A 22,353-nucleotide genomic window follows, 5' to 3' on the forward strand; every position below is an offset into this window, starting at 1 on the left:
GAGGGCTTGATTTCTGAGGGACAAGTTGTACTTTCCAAAATATTAGTAAGTACACCATTTAATATTGCATATGATGTAGTGGGAAGCGGGGAAAAAATTCCAAATGGGGTGAAATTGCAAAAAAAAAAAAATACTCCACCACAGTTTTACGGATTTTTCATTTATGACGTTCGATGTACGATGAAACTGACCAGTTACTTTTATTCTACAGGTCAGTACGAATCCGGCAATACCTTATATGTATAGTTTTTCTTGCGTTTTGATAGTGATCAAAAAATTAAGTGGGGGAAAAAATGTTTTATTTTTTTTTAGCCATATTTTGACCCCTATAACTTTTTTGTAATTATGTGAACGGAGCTGTATGGGGGCTCATTTTTTGCGGGGCAACCTGAAATTTTCATTGATACCATTCTGGGCTGTGTATGACTTTTTGATCACTTTTTATTTTATTTTTACACTTTTTTATAGTTCCCATAGGGCCTATAGCAATCAATCATTTGATTGCTATTATCATAGACTCCAATGCACTTGCATTGGAATCTATGGTGATTTTACTACTTTCCTATGGAGCCCTAATACAGGCAAGGGCTCCATAGGAAATACTATGCAGCAGCCTCCTGTCATTCACAAAGACAAGGGCTGCTGCACACACGATCCGGCTCCTCCGATCGCCCCACGGGAAGCTGGAGCACAACCGAAAGTGAAAGCTTTCGGTTTTCAGCGCGCTCAGGGGCCGTGGTCAGGATTGCCCACGACATCTGAGGGGTTAAAAGTCAGCGATCGGCATTACTGCCGGTTGCAGACATGAGCCGCGGGTGTCTGCTAAAAGAAGCAGGTGGCCACCCACGGCTATGGTGCACGCAGCGGGCGCCATCTTTAAAGACCCGGCCAGCGCCGTACTATTACGGCTCTGGTCGGGAAGGGGTAATAAATCACTCCCAAAGTAGGAAACAAAAAACAGAAACTGTGGAGCAGCGGCTACAACCAGGTAAATGGGACTGCTGTTGTCGGAGGACATGACAGGTCCTCTATAAGGTGCTTAAGGCATAGTACAACCCATCAGGTGTCATTACGTCTCATATATTTGTTATAGGTGACACCAATATTTACATTTCTTGATCATTTTCTAAACTACCCCCCCCCCCCCTACATTTTTTGCATTGGATATTTTTTTTATAAATGACCCGCAGAATATTAACGTCATTACTGTTTACATGTGATTCATGTAACGTGTTTCTATGACCATGTAGACCAATTTTATTTTAAGAAAATAAAATATTTTGTCCTACCTCATACTTTCTTAACAGTTATTATTCCCAGTGTCTGTATCAGGAGGATAGAAGATTAAAAAATATAAAAATACCCAAAAAATTTATGTCTGCCAGTTTTTGATGCAGTTTTTTTCTGGCCAATGCCACCAAAGTGGATCCAGCAGGAAGGAGAAGTGTTTCCTATATATTCCCCCTTCCTACTGAATCTGCTGAAAAGACTGCATGAAAAACTGCCACAAAAAACTGGAGCTCACTTTTTGCAATAAGTCGCAATAATAAATCTGGCTAAAAATGCACCCCCAACAAAAAAAAAATATCCACCCCTTAGTATATGTAAACTGCCTGGCATGTTGCAAACTCTCTATAAATTTGTCGCACAGGCCGAGTCCACTGACAAAAAAAGGCAAAAACTCTCCACTTTTCCAGCACAGTGAATTTCATACATCACCCCCTAAATTTGCATTTAGAATTACGATTAGGATACATTTCTTATTACATACATTTACACTAGAGAAGGATTTAGAAAAGGGGATAACCCATCCTCTAAATGAGGACCCAATAACAATTATCAACGCCAGGATGATGTAATCCTGCCTCTTGCCTTTTGCACATGCGCTCCCGAGGCTGCTTGTGAAAAATTTTCATTAGCAGCTTCAACACTGATGACCTTTTCCCGGTCCCGACAACCACCTAACTATGGTAATGGTGATTGCCACGATCTATTGCTTGTTCTGCCATCCTCTCCTACCTCTGTACCTGATGAACAGCCTCCTCTGTCCTATGCATGTCATGCCTCAAAGTTGAAATAGAGCTTATTGCGTGACCCACCCACTCCCTGATCCACCTTTCCCCTGCCTAAGTCACTAAACTCAAAGTTTGCACCAAACCCTACATAAGATGGCAGCTGGCACGACGATGTACATTACCGGTCCAGGGCTATTGAGCAAGCCCTAGGTCTGTATTACTTCTGTCCCTGAGCTGGTATATTCTGCCCTTGCTGTGTGGAATAGCTCCAAGGCTACTGTGCATGCCCTGGAGCTGCTCTACACAAACTGCAAGCGGAGATACTAGTTGTGAGCTACTGTGCATGCATGACTATTCGCACTCCCACAATCCCAGCCACCAGAGAGGCTGGAGCTGTTTCCTGCAGTGTGCAAATGCGGCCACCGTTGGATTGCAGCGGTAACTGTAAACTCTTGACAGCGATCAACCTATAATGGGATGGAAGAATGAATTGAAGACTAGAAAAAAGGTATTACATGGCATTCATACTGTATAAAATAATGGGTTTTAAAAGGGTTTTAAACTTAAAGGGGTTGTCCTACAAAAAATATTTTGCGGTTTTACAACCAGCAACTGGATCTGAATACTTTTGTAATTGCATGTAATTTAAAAATTTTGGGAAGCCATTCAGATATTCAATGAAATCTATCTGTATATAGCACCACCTGCTGTTTGTTCCTTTTCTAATCTCTCTGTCCACTTCACTGAGGTGGACGCACATGCTCAGATCCATCCTTCAACTGCCGCCAGCTCCAGCAGGCAGGACACTGAGAAAGGACATGCCCTCTGATCTGCTGACTTGAAATAAATCTAACCATTGAAACAATGATTGGGGAGATCTCTGGTTCCATGGGAGGTACAGGGTTGGTTCTAGCTTTGTTAGAAAGAGGTTGCCATGTACTATAAGATGTCTGATTTTCATTTTTTACCCTAATCATGTGATAACATTTCTAAGATGCGCCAGATTTTTCACAGTGGCTGATGGTTGATGATAAATTTTCGAAAAAGCCTAAGACCTTGTTCGATGAGCCAAAACAAAAGAAATGTCAAAAGCACTTAATAAATGTGATTCAAAGCATGTACGCCAGATTTCTGGAGCATTTTGACTAGTAAATCTCCCCCACCGTGTTGCTTTCTACACTCATTGTGTGATCATCAAACATTGGCAAGGTACAATATTTCATCCACACATGATCTTTATCTAGAAAACCATCTTTGTGCCAAGTGGAGTCATGAAGAAGCTGTCAACTACAATGAGCTGCACACGGTATGCCGCAGGTGGTTGAAAATTATGCTTTAATTGAGGAAAAAAAGACCAGTTCAATTTTTACAAGATGGAAGGCCAAAAAGTTCTCTCAGTTAGAATATACAGTGACTCATTTTGACCGGAGTAGAGAATTGCCAGTGGTGGTCTCTTGTGGTTTTGCCCCAGACTAGGAAGGGATTAATGAACATTTATCAAAAAGACATCCAGTTCCTTGCCTTAGCCGCCTGCCAGAGCCGTAGGTCACTGTGATGTTGCATTTGCTGGAATGACTCGCCCTTCCTCACGCCTTCCATTCCATATTTCTCTATATTGCTAGACTTTCAAGTACATTTTCTCCACATATTTGCTTGTAAACAAAATGCAGGAAAGCTTGGACTTGGAAAGCAGCTCATTGCATTTTGAGGGACTTTTCGTTGTCGGACATCAGGGCATCGTTGCAGTGGACCATGTCTTCTTCTGGAAGGTCTGGTTGAGGGTACACAACGTAGCAAACTTTCTGGCCACAGTATGTCATCTTTTCTGAAAGGAAAGGGTAAGTTGTGTTATTGTGGAGGTAAAACAAAACCTAATGTGGTGGTTCTGCCTGCCCAAGGAATTAAAAATGGAGCCCTTCCTTCAAGAGGGGTCATGAGCTGGTCAACATAGAATCGATTCTAGAAGTTAGAGGTGTTCAGATATGAGCCTCATAGCTACAAATACCCTACTTGTTATGCTCTTGCTGCCACACACTCCCCCTGTCCAGTTCATAAAGACCCTCTTAAATGCCCCCTTCTCTATCTACTGACCACCACCAATCTCTTTTTCCTCTTGTCTACTTGCTTTGAAGGGAAGCCTCGCTTAGGCTCTCACAACCATGGGCCAACCTGATATGTGGTCTATCTTTCTCCTGGGCTCAAAAGCATTTTTCCATCTATGGCATATCCATTTTTGATCGTTGGGATTCAACTGCTGGGACCTTCACCAATCACAATATAGAGGGTCCTTTGCCTCAGTTGGTGGAGGTTGGAAGTAGGAGAAGAGGACCAAAAAGTTTGCTCTTTGTGTGCGGCCTCATTAATGGGTATGTCTACACGGGATGGATATGCTGTGGATTTGCATGTGCCAAATCCTCAGCATCTAATAAATCTCGTCCATACCCTTTGAAAAAAAAAACTGCAGCATAAAGTGACCCGTGTTGGTTGTTTTAAATCTACAGCATAAATTTGCATGCAATGCAAAATAACTATGGGCCTCATGGTACCGAATGCGGCCACCAAGGGTTGAGGTGGGAACTGGTCAAACTGTATTTAGGTGTTTGTTGCCAAATGTTTGACATGAAAACAATTCCTCGACCCCCATGTGTGAACATATTCTCCTACATCTGATAGAGAACAGTACAATGAATGACTTACCAATAAATCTATCTACACACTTTGGTTTATTCTTCCAGTAAACCGTCAGGAAAAAGACTGGCACACCCGTTAAAATAATTATGAGTCCGACGCCGCACACTACTGGTTCAGAATAAAAGCTGAATATGAGTAGGAACGCCCAAAAACATAGATAGGTGATTGGAATCAGCAGATTCACCTGAAATAAAACAGAAAAAGATGTATTACATTTCTTGGCACACATTGTTTTTGTTTACGTTTGTGGTTTTAGTGGCTTTTCTTGCAACTGTTTTGTTTTTGTTTTATTTTTGTAGTAAGGGCACCTTCACACGCTGCAGATTTTTTTGCTGAATTTTCAATGACTAAAACTCAGTTCCATTCACCTGAATGGGCCTGGCAGAAAAAAATCCATGTACTTTGCATCCCCATTCAAATGAATGGAACTGATTTTCAGTCTGAAAATTCTGCAACAAAAACTGCAGAGTGTGAAGGTGCCCTAAAAATGTCAGCTCCAGATGTTATGAGGTGTTTTGTTAATTAGGAGGCATTTTGAGGGTCTATGGCATTTTTTAAAATCTACCCGTATTTATTTATAAATATTTTTCGCTTTATAAAAACGAAACTGATGATAAGATGCAGCCCAGGTTTTGGAGAAGGAAAATAAGAAAAAAATATTTTTCATCAGACCTCATGTCAGATCAGAAACTCCGTTCAGACCCCCATATCGGGACCTCAGATCAGACCTCCGATCAGACCTCAGATCAGCCCTCCGATCAGACTTTTAAAATAAATAACTTCACTTACCTGTCCTGCTCCCCCGCTCCTCTCCCGGTCCGGTGGCCTCTGCAGAAGTTGTGCTCCCTTGTCTTCTCTGGGCCCTCGCTGCACTGTCATCTGACTGCGTGCAGCATCAGGTCATAGTGCATGCACTACGTTCTGACGTTGTACGGGGTCGGATATAGAAGATATCCCGGCCACAAAAATGTGGTTCATACACTTGTGTGATAGGAACCCTCAGGACATATGCACATTTGTATTAAGTGCAGATGTTCACGTGGAAAATCCACAGCATAATACAGTACCAGTGCGCTCAGCAGGATGGGTTTTCACGGACCGTGGTCCGTGAAAATCCACATGAGACCTAACACACATGGATTTAGGGGAGGATTTGGTGTGGAAACACAGCTAATTCTGCCCAATGTCTCATCTTAGACATTGGCGGCATATTGATAGGATATACCACCAATGTCAGATAGGTGAGGGCCCCACCTTTGGGACACACATCTATCTCCAGAGCAGGACCCCTGAAGTGAGCGGAGAGCGATTATTCTTAGGAATATTCAGGGAACGTTCATTCTTAGGAATATTCCGATCATTGGCCCATGTAAAAAGGCCTTTACTATGTGCCCGTATTTTTATTGGCGTTTCCCTTTAAAAGGAAAATGTTTGTTAGAAGAGATTGCAGAATGAGTGCATTTCCATTGTTGTAATACTGAGTGTGCTATTTTACTGTCGGAGCAGATCTGCATAATGTGTCAGAGCTATAAATAAGTATAAAAATTAATAAAATATATTCTCATTTCCCAGTGACAGCCAGGCGACATCGCCTGCAGCATACCATGCATATCAGCATATCAAAAGATGGACGAAACAGACCATGCAAATTTGTATGAATACAATCCTGTTTCCCTGTAGGTGTCCTGCAGGACTACCATTTCTCATCCTGCAATGGTGTAAAAAAACTAAAAAAGTAATGCCTTATCAATCCCCTGCTGATGCTTCCCTAGTTCCCCCCTGGTCTTTGTACTTCCAGCTCCAGCAGTGACATGTCAGTACAACATTTGGCATGTGTTTGATCCATTTCCATTAGACATCCGTTTTTTTAGATGGATAAAAAGGACTGCATGCAGTCCTTTTTTTCCATTTAAAAAAATTTAAAAAAACGATCTCTAACGGAAATAGCGCAAACGGATGCAAATTGTGCGTAACTGATGCACAGGATATTTTTTTTTTTTGACAGATCAGAAGAATGGAAAAATAACAGTGATGTGAACTCTCCCTAAGCAGGTTAAATTGTATTTTATGCATTTTTGTATACCAAAGTATGTGTACGCAGAGCAGGGGGTTAATTTCCTGGCCCTTTAGAGACAGTTGCTGGGTGTGGGCTGGTCCCTCCCCTTTTGGGCTAGGAACTGTAGCTGGAGTGTGCAGGCAGCAGCCAAGGTGTAAGCAGCAAAAGTGTGCAGCATGGTGCCTGAAAGAAACAGCCAAAAGGGATACCTCAACCCTGCAAGCCAAGAGCAGCTATAAAAGTGATCATCCAGCCTCTGAGAGAAGGAAGCTTTGAACTTTACAGAAGGTTGAGGGCCATTACAAAAGGGACAGTGCATGAAAAAACAAAATCAGTAAAGGTAAAGCATGTATGTTAGGCTTTGGACTTCATTGCATTTGGTTGGGGATAAGCTTCAGGAGACAGACTGGGCATCTGTTAATACATACCATGTACATATATGGCCGGTCAGTTTATGCTGCAGATTTTTTTTTCCACATTTTGTACATTTTCACCGACTTTGCTGGTGTTGTAACACACTGTGGTTTTTCCGCCTGCAGTTCCACAGCGGACACATCTTAGGTCAATTTCACACAAGCATACTATTAGCCACGGGTCATATAACATGAACTAACAGCATCAGGGCAAAACACGGATCCACAAAAAATACGGATGACATCCGTGTGCATTCCGCATTTTGCGGAACGGAACAGCTTGGCCATAATAGAACAGTCCTAGTCCTATAATAGACCATGTTTATTTTTTTGCGGAACGGACATGCGAACATACGGAAATGGAATGCACATGGAGTAACTTCAGTTTTTTTCGCTAACCCATTGAAATGAAGTTTGTGTGCATGATTTCTCATAAGGACCTATGATGCTGTTGGTTCGAGTGATCAGACTAATGGATACTGTATACCATACACTGGCATCCATTAGATATAAGCCCCATTTTAATACCGCATGTTTTAAGTTTTTTTGTGGCGGACCACATTGCACTGCTCTTACCTTAATCGGTCGGAACATTTTGGGTTTCTTGAAGCGAAGAACAATTAGCCCCATAATTGTTACTCCATAGCAGAGGTAGTTAATAAAAGACACGTAGTTTATCAGGGTGTACGTATCGCCAACCAGCATGATGATAATTGTCGTTCCGCACTGGGAAAACAAAGATCAGGGATTATGAGTAATGTCCCCATGGGGATAACCACCGTGTCCTAAATGTTCCAGAATTTTAAATGCAGTATAATGAATGCGGGTTTTAGCGGAGCACTGGGCCCCTGGTTCTTAATCGGTTCTCCTTAGAGACATTCTATAGACATTCTACAAATCCATAAAGCCCTCCTGCTCTTTTGTTTTAGCAATCGGAGAGGGTCTCTGTCCCCGAACCACCTCTGATCAAGATTTGTCACAGTGACATGTCAAAAGTCTGGGGTTATCCCATTACAGAGACATATCGCTGGGGCCCCTGAAAATTACCTAAAGGCTATGTACACCTTTGGGGGCTATATTTTTTTTTTTACTGTTGCCTTGTACTTATTTTGAGCTAAAAATAATTTTTCAATTGGCCTTTATTAACCATATGGAATCCTTTTTTGTGTACAGAGCTGAGATGCTCTACTAGCTGCCTATGGATTTTCTTTCTGTCTTTCCCGTCATCTGGGGAGCTGAGGGACTCCTTATCTCTGCTCTCTGACCTTTTTAATACTCATTATAGCTCAATCCTTATCTTACTGATAAGAATGTGGCTTAAATAAGTGTTTATGACCTCTCAGTAGTTAAGAGATAAGGGTTATTAGATGGCAGACACAAAGTGAAAGTACCAGTCACACAGTTAACCCTTTGTGACAGAATGGCTCAATATTTTTAATAAAGGCCAACCTGCGGCAATCCAGCTGTTGTGAAACTACAACTCCCAGCAGGCATACTTGCCCTGCTCTTCTCAGAACTCTCATAGAAATAAATGGACCATGCTGGGAATTGTAGTTTCACAACAGCGGGAGTGTCGCAGGTTGCCCTCCTCTGTACCTAGGGGATAATGCTCTGTAAATTGACAACCCCTTTAAGATGATAGTTACCCCTTTAATCAATTTGATTTCAACTATACCTCCCAGGATATTGCTCTTCTCATCACTTTTGTTGAGTGAGGAGAAAAATCACAAATTTGGCATATTTTAACAAAAAGTTGAAATTTCTGAAAATAAAAAAAGAAAACTTGATTATTGTGGGCCACTATTTTTTCACAGGCTTTTTCTAGGTATAGGCATGTTTACTAAGGTCTTATTCTTATGTCAGTGACTCGCAGACGTGTGCTGTCGGTGTTCTCTATGGACAGCGCAGGTATCCATTGATTTTAATGTGCTTATTCACGTGAGTCATTCGAAAAATAATGGAAGCATGCGCTACCTTGGTCCATGTTGCAGACCAAACACGCATTAAAGCCTATGGTCCGTGAAAACCATGACAGAACATGAACTGGATCCGTGTTTTTTCTCACTGGTGTTTACTGAGACATTGTGGAATTCCCTTGGCAAACGTGGTAAACAGATGACACATGGAAGGCAAAAAACGGACACAAGGACGACTAACAGACCCTTCACAAGCCATCTTTATGGATGAAGACACATTAAAATTGTGTCTGTGATTCAATAACTTGTCAAAGACATTTAGGCTAGAGCTACATAATGACCTTTTTTTGACTATTTGTCGCAGAATTTTTTTTTTTGTAATGATAATCTACGGTGTCGCACTTTGACATGCTGCGACTGCTACATGACAGTCGCGTTGCAGTATGTCGCAGTGCGACACCATTGACTATCATTACATAAATATGTTGCACGACACATGTCGCAATGTAGTTGTATCCTTTTGTCGGACGACTTATTGTCGCACCACAAATGTCTTGTAGCCGTACCCCTACCATGGCGTGTGGTAAATCAGTCTGAGTAAAGAAGACTGCTAAAGTGATTTGCGCCAAATTTATTAAAAGACACACACCTTGCTGAAAAATTGGTGCATTTTGAACCAAGAAACTGGGTAAACATGTGGATTTGAGACTTAGGGCTCATGCACGCGGCCGTTCCATGCATTGGGTAACATCCGTGCAGATTCCGCAGACGGATCCAGACCCATTCAACTTGAATAGGTCCATGATGCGTCCTCACCGCGGTGCGGAGGCACGGAGAGAAACTCCATGGAAGCACTCCATAGTGCTTCCGTGGGGTTCTGTGCCCCCGTTCCACACCGGACCTTCCGGATTGCGGACCGCATCCGTGAGGCGGGGTGCACACGGCCGGTGCCTGTGTACTGTGGGCCGCAATATGGGAATGGCAGCGTGCATGAACCCAAATGCTGAGCCATAAACAAACCTCCTAGGTGTTCCTTTTTTTGGCGGGACAATTCCTACTTTTGAACCTCTTTGCTTCTTACGGCCACCTGCACACTGGTGCGGGTGAATACACATTAGATCTGCACAAATTTCCGTGTGGATTTATGTGCTTTTCTGTAGCACATCCGCAACAAAATCCGCAATGTCTAACAGCATTTTTTGGTGTGGATTTGATGTGGTTATGTCAATTTCTGCACAGAAAAAATCTGCAAAGTGTGCATGAGACTTGCGTAATCTCATACACTTCGCTGGTACGCTGGTATGGGAAAACTGCACCTATTCTGCTACGTGTGCAGGCGGCCTAAGGCCTAGTTCACACGACCGTATGGCTTTTATTGTTTTTTGCAGTCCGTTTTTCACGGATCCGTTGTTCCGTTTTTGAGTTCCGTTGTGTTTCCGTTTCTTTTCCGGTCCGTTTTTCCGTATGCCATGTACAGTATACAGTAATTACATAGAAAAAATTGGGCTGGCCATAACATTTTCAATAGATGGTTCAGAAAAAACAGAACGGAAACGGAAGACATACGGATGCATTTCCGTATGTGTTCTGTTTTTTTTGCGGACCCATTGACTTGAATGGAGCCACGACCCGTGATTTACGGCCAAATATAGGACAAGCTCTATCTTTCAACGGAACGGAAAAACGGAAACGGAATGCATACGGAACACATTCCGTTTTTTTGCGGAACCATTGAAATTAATGGATCCGTATACGGACCGTATACGGAACACAAAAAAACGGCCCGTACACTCGCAAAAAAACACGTTCGTGTGAACTAGGCCTAAGTGTCCTTCTTCCTATTTTTGACCTGAGGTACAGATTTTGATTATTGCATTTACAATAATGATCCAGAAAGTGTATATTACAGCTCGCCTTGTATATTATTTCATTATTTGATGCAATTGGGATTGTAGAAATATCTATATTCAGATAATTTCTCATATCTCCCTAGCTCATTATCTATCTATCTATCTATCTATCTATACTCCATAGTAAACAGAAAGAGGGGCAGTTGCCCATAGCAACCAATCAGAGTTCAGTTTACATTTCCAAACCTGAGCTTGGGAGATGAAAGCAGTGATCTGATTGGTTGCTATGGGGAACTGCTCTGGCTCCTGTTTGTACAGTGGAGGCCTGGCAGGACAGGTGTTTCCAGTCAGCAGCACAGGTGGAGAGCTCCTCTCATTACCTCACAGAGGCCTGGCAGGAGCTGTGGCCATAGCACAGGCTGAGGGAGGACACAGCAGACTGCAGTGTGGGGAGACGATAATGTGGAGCAAGGCTGTGTCATGGAGGTGAGCGCTGCAGCTGGAGGTATATGTGGGCGACATTATGGCGGTACTGTGGTTACAGTGGGGTGCACACTGACTGGGGTTGGGGGGCTGCTACACTTTTGGTCATGTTTTTTGGCTCCAACTTTTGCAGCACTTTTTGTAGCCGTTTTTATTTTTTGTACATGCCTTGCATCTTTATATAGGAAAGTATGTACTCTGTCCAGCACTTCACAAATGAGGGCTCGAGCACGTGGCCGTAGTTTTGGTCCACATCCAATATGCGTCTTTTTTTGCAGATCGAATGCGTACCTATTCATCTCAGTGGGGTCAGAAAAGATGCCGTTGGCACACCCGAGTCCGTTCGGTGGCCCCGCAAAAAAAAAAATAGAACGTCCTATTCTTGTTTTTGCGGACAAAGATAGGACATTTCTGCAGGAGTAAAAAAAAATTTGTGTCAGCACTTTGCAGGCATCCAACTGCGATTTGCAGACCGAAAAAAAAACCTATACAGTTATAATGGGGAGGCCTTATGGCTCATGCACACAAAAAACGGATCTGCAAATAATACGAATGATGTCCGTGTGCATTCCGTATTTTGCGGAACGGAACAGCCGGCCCCTAGTAGAACAGTACTATCCTTGTCTGTAATGCGGACAATAATAGGACATGTTATATTTTATTGTGGAACGGACATACAAACACAGAATGCACACGGAGTAACTTTATTTTTTTATTTTTTTTAAGGACCCATTGAAATGAATAGCTCCGCATACGGTCTGCAGAAAAAAAAATGGAACGGACACTGTGCATGAGTCCTTATTGATAAGTATGTAAATACTAGCCCGGGGGTCACACAGTAAATATGTTAATTTATATACATATGAATACATTTTACAAAAAAAATGTATTTATATGTTTTCATAGCGTCTAAATGTTGGAACAACAAAAACTTTATACAGCTTTCAAACGAAAGACGCAATACCGTGAACAGCGAGTGTACTTACACAAACCAGCAGGGCAGGTACCGGGGTACAGTATTTAAAATGGATCATGGCCAGTAAGCTGGGCAAGTGGCCTTCTCGAGCTCCAGAGAAGCAAAGCCTATGAAAAGAGCAAGGTCGAGAGCTACGTTATTTCTTCCTACAGCATCTGAGTAGTTTTTGAATCTTAAAGTCAATCTCCACCATTAGAGTACTTTACATATGGCAGGCTACAGACCTTTCATTGTGGATTTACCTGCAGAAAATCCATGTTGTATTATAGCAGCAAAGTGGATAAGGTTTTACTAAGGCCTATTGCACACGACCGAATGGCTTTTTCAGTGTTTTGCGGTCAGTTTTTCACGGATCCGTTGTTCCGTTTCTGTTTCTGTTTCTGTTCAGTTTTTCCGTATGGCATATACAGTAATTACATAGAAAAAATTGGGCAAGAACAGAACGGATACGGAAGACATACGGATGCATTTCCGTATGTGTTCCTTTTTTTTTTTTTTGCGGACCCATTGACTTGAATGGAGCCACAGAACGTGATTTGTGGGCAATAATATGACATGTTCTATCTTTCAACGGAACGGAAAAACAGAAATGCGGAAACGCAGTACATTACGTTTTTTTTTTGCGGACCTATTGAAATCAATGGTTCCGTATACGGTATACGGACCGTATACGGAACGCCAAAAACGGCCCGTAAACGGGAAAAAAAAACGGTTGTGTGCATGAGGCCTAAACCCCATCCATACACTGCGGAAAAAAATAATATACCGTACATTGAAGTCCGCACATAAATTGACATGTGGTGCAGATTTTATAATGAAAAATCTGCAGCATTTAGCTACGAATTAGGGCTCATGCACACGACAGTATTTTGCGTTCAGTATACTGGCCGTTTTTTGAGTTCAGTATGCGGTACATATACTGAACCATTCATTTCAATGGTTCAGCAAAAAAAAACTTAAGTGTCTCCGTGTGCATTCCGTTTCAGTATTTCCGTATTTCCGTACCGTGAAAAGATAGTCCTATTATTGTCCGCAAATCACGGTGCTTGGCTCCATTTAAGGCCTCCTGCACAAGACCGTTTTTTTCCCCCGTTTAGGCTCCATTCACACGTCCGCAAATGGGTACGGACCCATTCATTTTCTATGGGGACGGAATGGATGTGGACAGCACACAGTGTGCTGTCCGCATCCGCATTTGCGGAGCGCGACCCCGATCTTTGGGTCCGCAGCTCCGCAAAAGATAGAACATGTCCTATTCTTGTCCACACCTTGCAGACAAGAATAGGCATTTCTATAGGGGTGCCGGGCGGGTGTGTTGCGGATCCGCAACACACCACGGACGTGTGAATGGAGCCTTACTGGTCGCTTTTTGCGTTCCGTATACGGTCCGTATACGGAACCATTCATTTCAATGGTTCCTCAAAAAAAACGGAATGTACTCCGTATGCATTCTGTTTCCGTATTTTCGTTTTTCCGTTCAAAGATAGAACATGTCCTATTATTGCCCGCAAATCACGTTCCGTCAATAGGTCCGCAAAAAAACGTTCCGTTCAGTTTTTTGCGGAACCATCTATTGAAAATGTTATGCCCAGCCCAATTTTTTCTATGTAACTACTGTATACTGTATATGCCATACGGAAAAACGGAAAGGAAACGGAAACAAAAAACGGAACAACGGATCCGTAAAAAAAGGACCGCAAAACACAGAAAAAGCCATACTGTTGTGTGCATGAGCCCTTATTCAGCAACATTTGCACCATTTGGTTACCAGGAGATTCTTTATGCTGCAGTTTTTCTGCTGTGGACAAAAAAAAAAACTGCAGTGGACCCATCCCACGTGGATGTACCCTAAAAGCCATGTCTTATTAAAGGGAATCTGTCACATCCTTTATGCTGCCACCATTAAAAGAAGCATAAAATAGTCATAGACCCATCTAGGGCTCATGGCTGTTGCCTGGCCGTTTCCGTATTGCGGCCCGAAAACAGCGGGTCCAAAATACACGGGCACCAACTGTGTGCACCCCGCATCACGAATGTGGACCCATTCACTTGAAAGGGTCCGCAATCTGGAAGGTTGGTGCGGAAGAGAGGCACGGAAGCATTACGGAGTGCTTCCGTGGGGTTTCTGTCTGTTTCTCTGCACTGCAAAAAAAAAAAAAGTAGTGCATGCACTACTTTTTTGCGGTGAGGACCATCAGATGCGGATCACGGACCCCATTCAAGTCAGTGGGGCCGTGATCTGCATGCAGCGGCCCCACGGTCGGTGCCCTGCATTGCGGACCACAATTTGCGGTCCGCAGCACGGGCCCGGCTGGAACACATTCATGTGAATGAGCCCTTGCTAAGGCTGAATTCACATGTCCATGGAACATGGTCCATGAGATACCGGACTGGCATCCTGCTTAGTGCAGCAACCAATGACGCAGTGCGCTTTGTGCCGCCGCCACAGTACAGTAATACACTTGTATGATCTATACAAGTGTATTACTTACTGTAAAGCAGCGGCGGCACAAAGCGCACGGCGTCATAGCAACTGCACTAAGCAGAATGCCAGTCCGGTATCTCACGGAGCGTGTTCCACGGACGTGTGAATTCAGCCCAAGGCTACATGCACACGACTGTTTTGGTCCGCATCGGATGCGGACCAAATTACTTTGATGGGGCCGCAAAAGATGCGGACAGCAGTCCGTGTGCTGTCCGCATCCGTTGCTCCGTTCCGTGGTCCGCAAAATAAATATAACCTGTCCTATTATTGTCCGTTTGTGGACAAGAATAGACAGTTATATTAATGGCTGTTTGTGCCGTTATGCAATTTGCGGACTTCAAAACACACAACGGCCGTGTGCAGGAGGCTTAGGCCTCCTGCACACGACCGTATTGGCTTTTTCACTGTTTTGCGGTCCGTTTTTCACAGATCCGTTGTTCCGTTTTTTGTTTGCGTTTCTCCGTATGGCATATACAGTATATAGTAATTACATAGATAAAATTGGGCTGGGCATAACATTTTCAATAGATGGTTCCGCAAAAAAACGGAACGGAAACGGAAGACATACGGATGACTTGAATGGAGCCACAGAACGTGATTCGCGGGAAATAATAGGACATGTTCTATCTTTAAACGGAACGGAAAAATGGAAATACGGAAACGGAATGCATACGGAGTACATTCCGTTTTTTTTTGCGGAACCATTTAAATGAATGGTTCCGTATACGGACCGTATAAAACGGCCAGTAAACGGGGAAAAAAAAAACGGTCGTGTGCAGGAGGCCTTAGGCTCCATTCACACGTCCGCAAATGGGTCCGCACCCGTTCCGCAATTCATTTTCTATGGGGACGGAATGGATGCGAACAGCGCACAGTGTGCTGTCAGCATCCGCATTTGCGGAGCGCGACCCCGATCTTCAGGTCCGCAGCTCTGCAAAAGATAGAAGATGTCCTATTCTTGTCCGCAGCTTGCGGACAAGAATTAGGCGCGTTCTGTGGTAGTCCATGCATCTGGATTAAAAACTATGCCAGCCTGGCGTAGTTTTTAGCTAACATTTGCGCCTGTTTCCAGGCGCAAATGTTAGTAAATTTGCTTAGCCCTGACACGGCGTAAAAATGGCTGTGCGACAAAAAAGGGGACTTGCGACTCATTTCAAGTCTGAAACAGTCACAAGTCCTGTGATAAATAACCCCCCGTGATTTTAGTGATCTGTCACTCATGCACTTATAATAAGTGCGTTCATCAGCACTTATAGGTTAATACTGTGCCGAGAAGAGTCACATGCTGCCAGGGAAGAGTCTAGTTTATTCATGATGAGCTCACATTCTCCCCGCCCACCCAGGGGTGATTGACAGTTTCCTCCTAGGGAGTAAACAAAGGATAAAACTGCATTAGAGGGGGTTATCCAGTTATTAAAATTGATGGCAAGCTGTGCGGCCTTCTTATAGTTCACAACTGCTCTGTACTTTTATTAGTATTTCTTCTAGGTATTGCTGCTTTCCTTGAAAGCAGTGACCCTTCAATCAGACGATCGGCATGGCGAGAGCTGGACCCCCGGCAATCTTATATTGATGATCTAATGATATAACTGGATAACTCCTTTTAAAAATTCTTGCGGTCACCACTAGGGGTAGTTTACTGCATATAATAGTAATCATCGTTCAGTATGCAGCACATCATTTTTGACCTATTTACGGCTCATTCAAACGACTGTAAGGTCACCGTGCCCGTGTGGCGGACCGCAAATCACGTGCATGGGCCGTGTGCTCTCCATTCTGCGGATGTGGACCAATTGACTTGAATGGTATGACATGTCCTATCTTTTGTGGTGCGGAGGCACAGACCTCTGTGGGCTTCCGAAACGTGCCTCCGCACCGCAAAAGATAGGACATTGTTTTGGTCCGCATCCGAGCTGCAGTTTTTGCGGCTTGGACGAGGACCCATTCACTTCAATAGGTCTGCAAAAGATGCAGACTGCACTCCGCGTGCTGTCCGCATCCGTTGCTCCGTTCCGTGATCCGCAAAAAAAATATAACCTGTCCTATTCTTGTTGGCTGTCCGTGCCGTCCCGCAAATTGCGGAACGCACATAGATGGGTCTGCATCCGTGATGCGGAGTTCACGCGGCCAGTGCCCGTGTTCTGTGGTCCACAACACGGTGACAACTGCCATACGGTCGTGTGAATGGGCCCTAATGTTAATAAAAAAAAATATTTAAAACGGGTTCAACAGTGGACATAAATTTTAAGCTAAAAGTACATTTAAATTAATCAGTTCATTGATAAGGTCTTGATTGCTTTGAGTTACCATGGTAACAGAAGATATGGTAAAATAATTTGCAGGTTAAATTATTAAGTGGAAAGATCATAAAATTCATCAGGTTAGAGCGCTATATTAAAACAGGGAGATTAGTGGAAATATGGCACAGGAAAAATGGCGCAAATCGCTATGCATTAGATGAGGCTCATAGGGCGCCAACTAGGCTTTAAAGAGTATGTTCTTCCTATCTATGCTCCCTGTAAGTACAGTTGCAAGAAAAAGTATGTGAACCCTTTGGAATGACATGGCTTTCTGCACAAATTGGTCATAAAATGTGATCTGATCTTCATCTAAGTCACAACAATAGACAATCACCGTCTGCTGAAACTAATAACACACAAATAATGAAATGTTACCATGTTTTTATTGAACACACCATGTAAACATTCACAGTGCAGGTGGGAAAAGTATGTGAACCCTTGGATTTAATAACTGGTTGAACCTCCTTTGGCAGCAATAACTTCAACCAAACGTTTCCTGTAGTTGCAGATCAGACGTGCACAACGGTCAGGAGTAATTCTTGACCATTCCTCTTTACAGAACTGTTTCAGTTCAGCGATATTCTTGGGATGTCTGGTGTGAATCGCTTTCTTGAGGTCATGCCACAGCATCTCAATCGGGTTGAGGTCAGGACTCTGACTGGGCCAGAAGGCGTATTTTCTTCTGTTTAAGCTATTCTGTTGTTGATTTACTTCTATGCTTTGGGTCGTTGTCCTGTTGCAACACCCATCTTCTGTTGAGCTTCAGCTGGTGGACAGATGGCCTTAAGTTCTCCTGCAAAATGTCTTGATAAACTTGGGAATTCATTTTTCCTTCAATGATAGCAATCCGTCCAGGCCCTGACGCAGCAAAGCAGCCCCAAACCATGATGCCCCCACCACCATACTTCACAGTTGGGATGAGGTTTTGATGTTGGTGTGCTGTGCCTCTTTTTCTCCACACATAGTGTTGTGTGTTTCTTCCAAACAACTCAACTTTGGTTTCATCTGTCCACAGAATATTTTGCCAGTACTGCTGTGGAACATCCAGGTGCTCTTGTGCAAACTGTAATGCGCAGCAAGGTTTTTTTTGGACAGCAGTGGCTTCTTCTGTGGTATCCTCCCATGAAATCCATTCTTGTTTAGTGTTTTACGTATCGTAGATTTGCTAACAGGGATGTTAGCATATGCCATAGACTTTTGTAAGTCTTTAGCTGACACTCTAGGTTTCTTCTTCACCTCATTGAGCAGTCTGCGCTGTGCTCTTGCAGTCATCTTTACAGGACGGCCACTCCTAGGGAGAGTAGCAGCAGTGCTGAACTTTCTCTATTTATAGACAATTTGTCTTACCGTGGACTGATGAACAGCAAGGCTTTTGGAGATACTTTTATAACCCTTTCCAGCTTTATGCAAGTCAACAATTCTTAATCGTAGGTCTTCTGAGAGCTCTTTTGTGCAAGGCATCATTCACATCAGGCAGTGCTTCTTGTGAAAAGCAAACCCAGAACTGGTGTGTGTTTTTATAGGGCAGGGTGCTGTAACCAACACCTCCAATCTCATCTCCTTGATTGGACTCCAGTTGGCTGACACCTCACTGCAATTAGCTCTTGGAGATGTCATTAGTCTAGGGGTTCACATACTTTTTCCACCTGCACTGTGAATGTTTACATGGTGTGTTCAATAAAAACATGGTAACATTTAATTCTTTGTGTGTTATTAGTTTAAGCAGACTGTGATTGTCTATTGTTGGGACTTAGATGAAGATCAGATCACATTTTATGACCAATTTGTGCAGAAAGCCATATCATTCCAAAGGGTTCACATACTTTTTCTTGCAACTGTATATGTTGTAGTGCATTTGTGCTGGATGAAGACGGGCGGTGAGCAGCTTTCTCTTTCTACGCCCTTTATGAATAAAGATGATGCACGCCCTGTTGCATTGTCTGCCATGCAGATATTGTTGTTGCAGCAAACATTGCTCCAGGATGCGACCTTCCACGGGTCCTTCTTCACAGGGTTCATTATGTGTCGGCCTTTAGAGACTCCGCACATTCCTAATGACATTGCATTGTGATTATTATGCCTCTTCCACTGTGAGGCATAAGCCCTCTTTCACACAAGCCAGTTTTCCATCCGGATACAATACGTGTTGCAAATGGACGGCATCCAGACTATATCCTGACCCATTCATTTCAGTGGGTCTGTGTTACATCAGCATTGCTTGTCACCGATCATCGCTGCGTCCAGGAAAAATCACAGCACGTGCATATTGTGCAGCTCTGGCCCCATGTAAATGAATGGGGCTTGCAAGAAAAACAGAAGACATTTGGATGCAATGCATTTTTCACTAATGTTTGTGGTTTTTTTATTTTATTTTTTTATTTTGTGTGTAAACACCAGTTCCAGATGTTTCTTGAAAGTCTATGGGAATCAAATGCACAACAAACGTGTTTTTCGTAGGGGCGTCATTTTTTTCCCTCATGTAACTCCACTGTGTTCTTTGTGCAGTGTGTATTGGTGCTTTTCTAATGGTGTTTTTGCACAGCACTTTTTTTTTTCTTTTTTGACTTTTTTTTTTTTCTTGTGCAGGGTAAAGAAAGGCCTCATGCAAACGGTCGTTGTTTTGGTCCGCATCCGAGCCGATGTTTTGGCGGCTCGGACGCGGACCCATTTACTTCAATTGGGCCGCAAAAGATGCAGACAGCACTCCGTGTGCTGTACGCATCCGTTGCTCCAGTCCGTGGGCCCGCAAAAAAAATCTAACCTGTCCTATTCTTGTCCGTGCTTTGCGGACAAGAATAGGCAGTTATATGTACACAAAACCATTCATTTCAATGGGTCCGCAAAAAAAGGGAAGTTACTCCGTGTGCATTCAGTTTTCGTATTTCCATTCCGCTAAAAAAAAAGAACATGTCCTATTATTGTTCTTATTACAGACAAGGATAGGACTGTTCCATTAAGAGCCAGCTGTTCCGTTCCGCAAAATGCGGAATGCACACGGACGTCATCCATATTTTGTGCGGACCGCAAAATACATACGGTCATGTGCATGAGCCCTTAAAGCACCACAGCAAATCTCTGGGCAGACACTGAACTAGCAGAAAATGTCATTTGGCTTCAGTGCAAACATAAAATGACCTGTGCACTATACCACCCAGGCTGTTATGGTCACTACCGAAGTTACTTTGTAGTGCATCCACAAGTCCCAGCTCCCTTTTCAGGCCTTGTTTGGTGCCGATGTTGAACCTGGTTTGGATCTGTACTGACTTACGCCTCCAACAGATCTGTGACAAACTGTGTAGGCATACAGTATGATGGATCACCAATAGGCCCCCATTGTAAAAAAAAAAACAAAGGTATCAAAGTTGTGTTTTTGTTTTTTTTATGGAATAGAGTAGTGTACTATACTATTCCAGACCACAAAAAAACTGCTTACATATACAGTTGAAACCAGAAGTTTACATACACTATATAAAAAGACACATATGCGTGTTTTTCTCAATATCTGACATGAAATCAGAATAAACTTCTCCTATTTTTGGTCAATTAGGATTACCATAATTATTATTCTTTGCCAAATGCCAGAATAATGAGAGAGAGAATGTGTTAAGGCACTTTTATTACTTTCTGCAAACTCAAAAGTTTACATACATTTCATTAATATTTGGTACCGTTGACCTTAAACTGTATGACTTGGGTCAAACGTTTTGAATATCCTTCCACAAGCTTCTCACAATACTTGGTCAGAATTTGGGCCCATTCCTCCGGACAGAACTGGTGTAACTGAGCCATGTTTGTTGGTCGCCTGTCACGAGGGTATCAAGAGCCACGTCTGACTCCGTTATACCCGGGGTCAGGAAGTCGCAGCGGGTGGCTGCGCGCTCTATATCTAAAGATCATGGTGTTTCTTAGTTATTGTTTTCTGTGTTTGCCTTGCTATCCTTTTTGTCTCTCTCAGGGATCCGTAGCTTCTCCTCCTCAGCTGTTTCGTGTCTGCCACTCCCTACCTCCTTATATTCTCCCCTCACACTTCTCTCGTTGCCAGTTATAGAGCTTCCTGCCTGGACATCTATACTGACCCACTGGAGTGGTTAATCCTGGTTGTTGTTCCTGTGTGCTACCCTCCGGATCCCTGTTTGGCTTATTGTTGTCTCCTGTTGTCGCCCACCTGGGAATATATGTTGAGTCTGTGTTGTCTGTCCTCCCCTTGGTGTTTTCCCTTAGAGTTAGTGGTGCGGACTAGTGTTCCCATCGCCCTGTTCACTACCTAGGGCTCAGCTCAGGGAAAGCCAGGGCTTTAGGCACGTGATCGGCGTACGGGTGAGGAACCCGTCTAGGGACGTCAGGGCAGCCAGGTGCCAGCCGCCAGGTGAGTCAGGGGTCACCATCTTCCCTCTCATTTGGGCAAGGCCTTCCTCGTTCCCTCCCTCTGTGTCACGTATGTGATAGCCACGCCGACCGTGATATCGCCTTGCTCGCACTGGCCTTTTAAACTTTGCCCATAAATTTTCAATAGGATTGAGATCAGGGCTTTGTGATAGCCGCTCCAAAACACTGACTTTGTTATCCTTTAAGCCACTTTGTAACCAGTCTGGCAGTATGCTTCGGGTCATTGTCCATTTGGAAGACCCATTTCCGCCCAAGCTTTAACTTCCTGGCTGATGTCTTGAGATGTTGCTTCAGTATTTCCACATAATCTTCTTTCCTCGTGATGCCATCTATTTTGTGAAGTACACCAGTCCCTCCTGCAGCAAAACCACCCCACAACATGACGCTGCCGCCCCCGTGTTTCACAGTTGGGATGGTGTTCTTAGGCTTTCAAGCTTCTCCCTTTTTCTCCAAACGTAACGATGGTCATTATGGCCAAAAAGTAAAATTTTATTTTCCTCAGACCACAGGACATGTCTCCAAAAATGTAGGTCTTTGTTCCGTTGTGCATTTGCAGACGTTAACCTGGCTTTTTTTTATGTTTCTTTTGGAGTAATGGCTTCTTCTGGGCAGAGTGGCCTTTCAGCCCATGTTGATAAGTCCTCGTTTTGGATATTGACACAATCTTACCAGCTTCCGCCATAATCTTCACAAGGTCTTTTGCTTTTGTTCTTGGGTTGATATCCTCATGTCGGACCAAAGCACGTTCATCTCTGGGACACAGAACCTGTCTCCTTCCTGAG

The 22,353-nt window shown here is 43.4% G+C and overlaps 1 protein-coding gene across 1 annotated transcript in view; it reads right to left on the bottom strand.

The window, feature by feature from the left end:
- Positions 1-3,709: 3,709 nt before the first annotated feature.
- The window catches only part of SLC7A10 (solute carrier family 7 member 10), a 62,007-nt gene continuing 43,363 nt past the window's right edge, over positions 3,710-22,353 (bottom strand). The window contains exons 8-11 of the mRNA XM_040409682.1: positions 12,411-12,507; positions 7,752-7,901; positions 4,713-4,890; positions 3,710-3,840 (exon numbers count right to left, since the gene is read on the bottom strand). Of these exons, the coding sequence (XP_040265616.1) occupies positions 3,710-3,840; positions 4,713-4,890; positions 7,752-7,901; positions 12,411-12,507 (556 nt within the window). The remainder of the gene's footprint in view (positions 3,841-4,712; positions 4,891-7,751; positions 7,902-12,410; positions 12,508-22,353) is intronic.

Source organism: Bufo bufo, chromosome 10, assembly GCF_905171765.1.
Source record: "Bufo bufo chromosome 10, aBufBuf1.1, whole genome shotgun sequence".
NCBI lineage: Eukaryota > Metazoa > Chordata > Amphibia > Anura > Bufonidae > Bufo > Bufo bufo.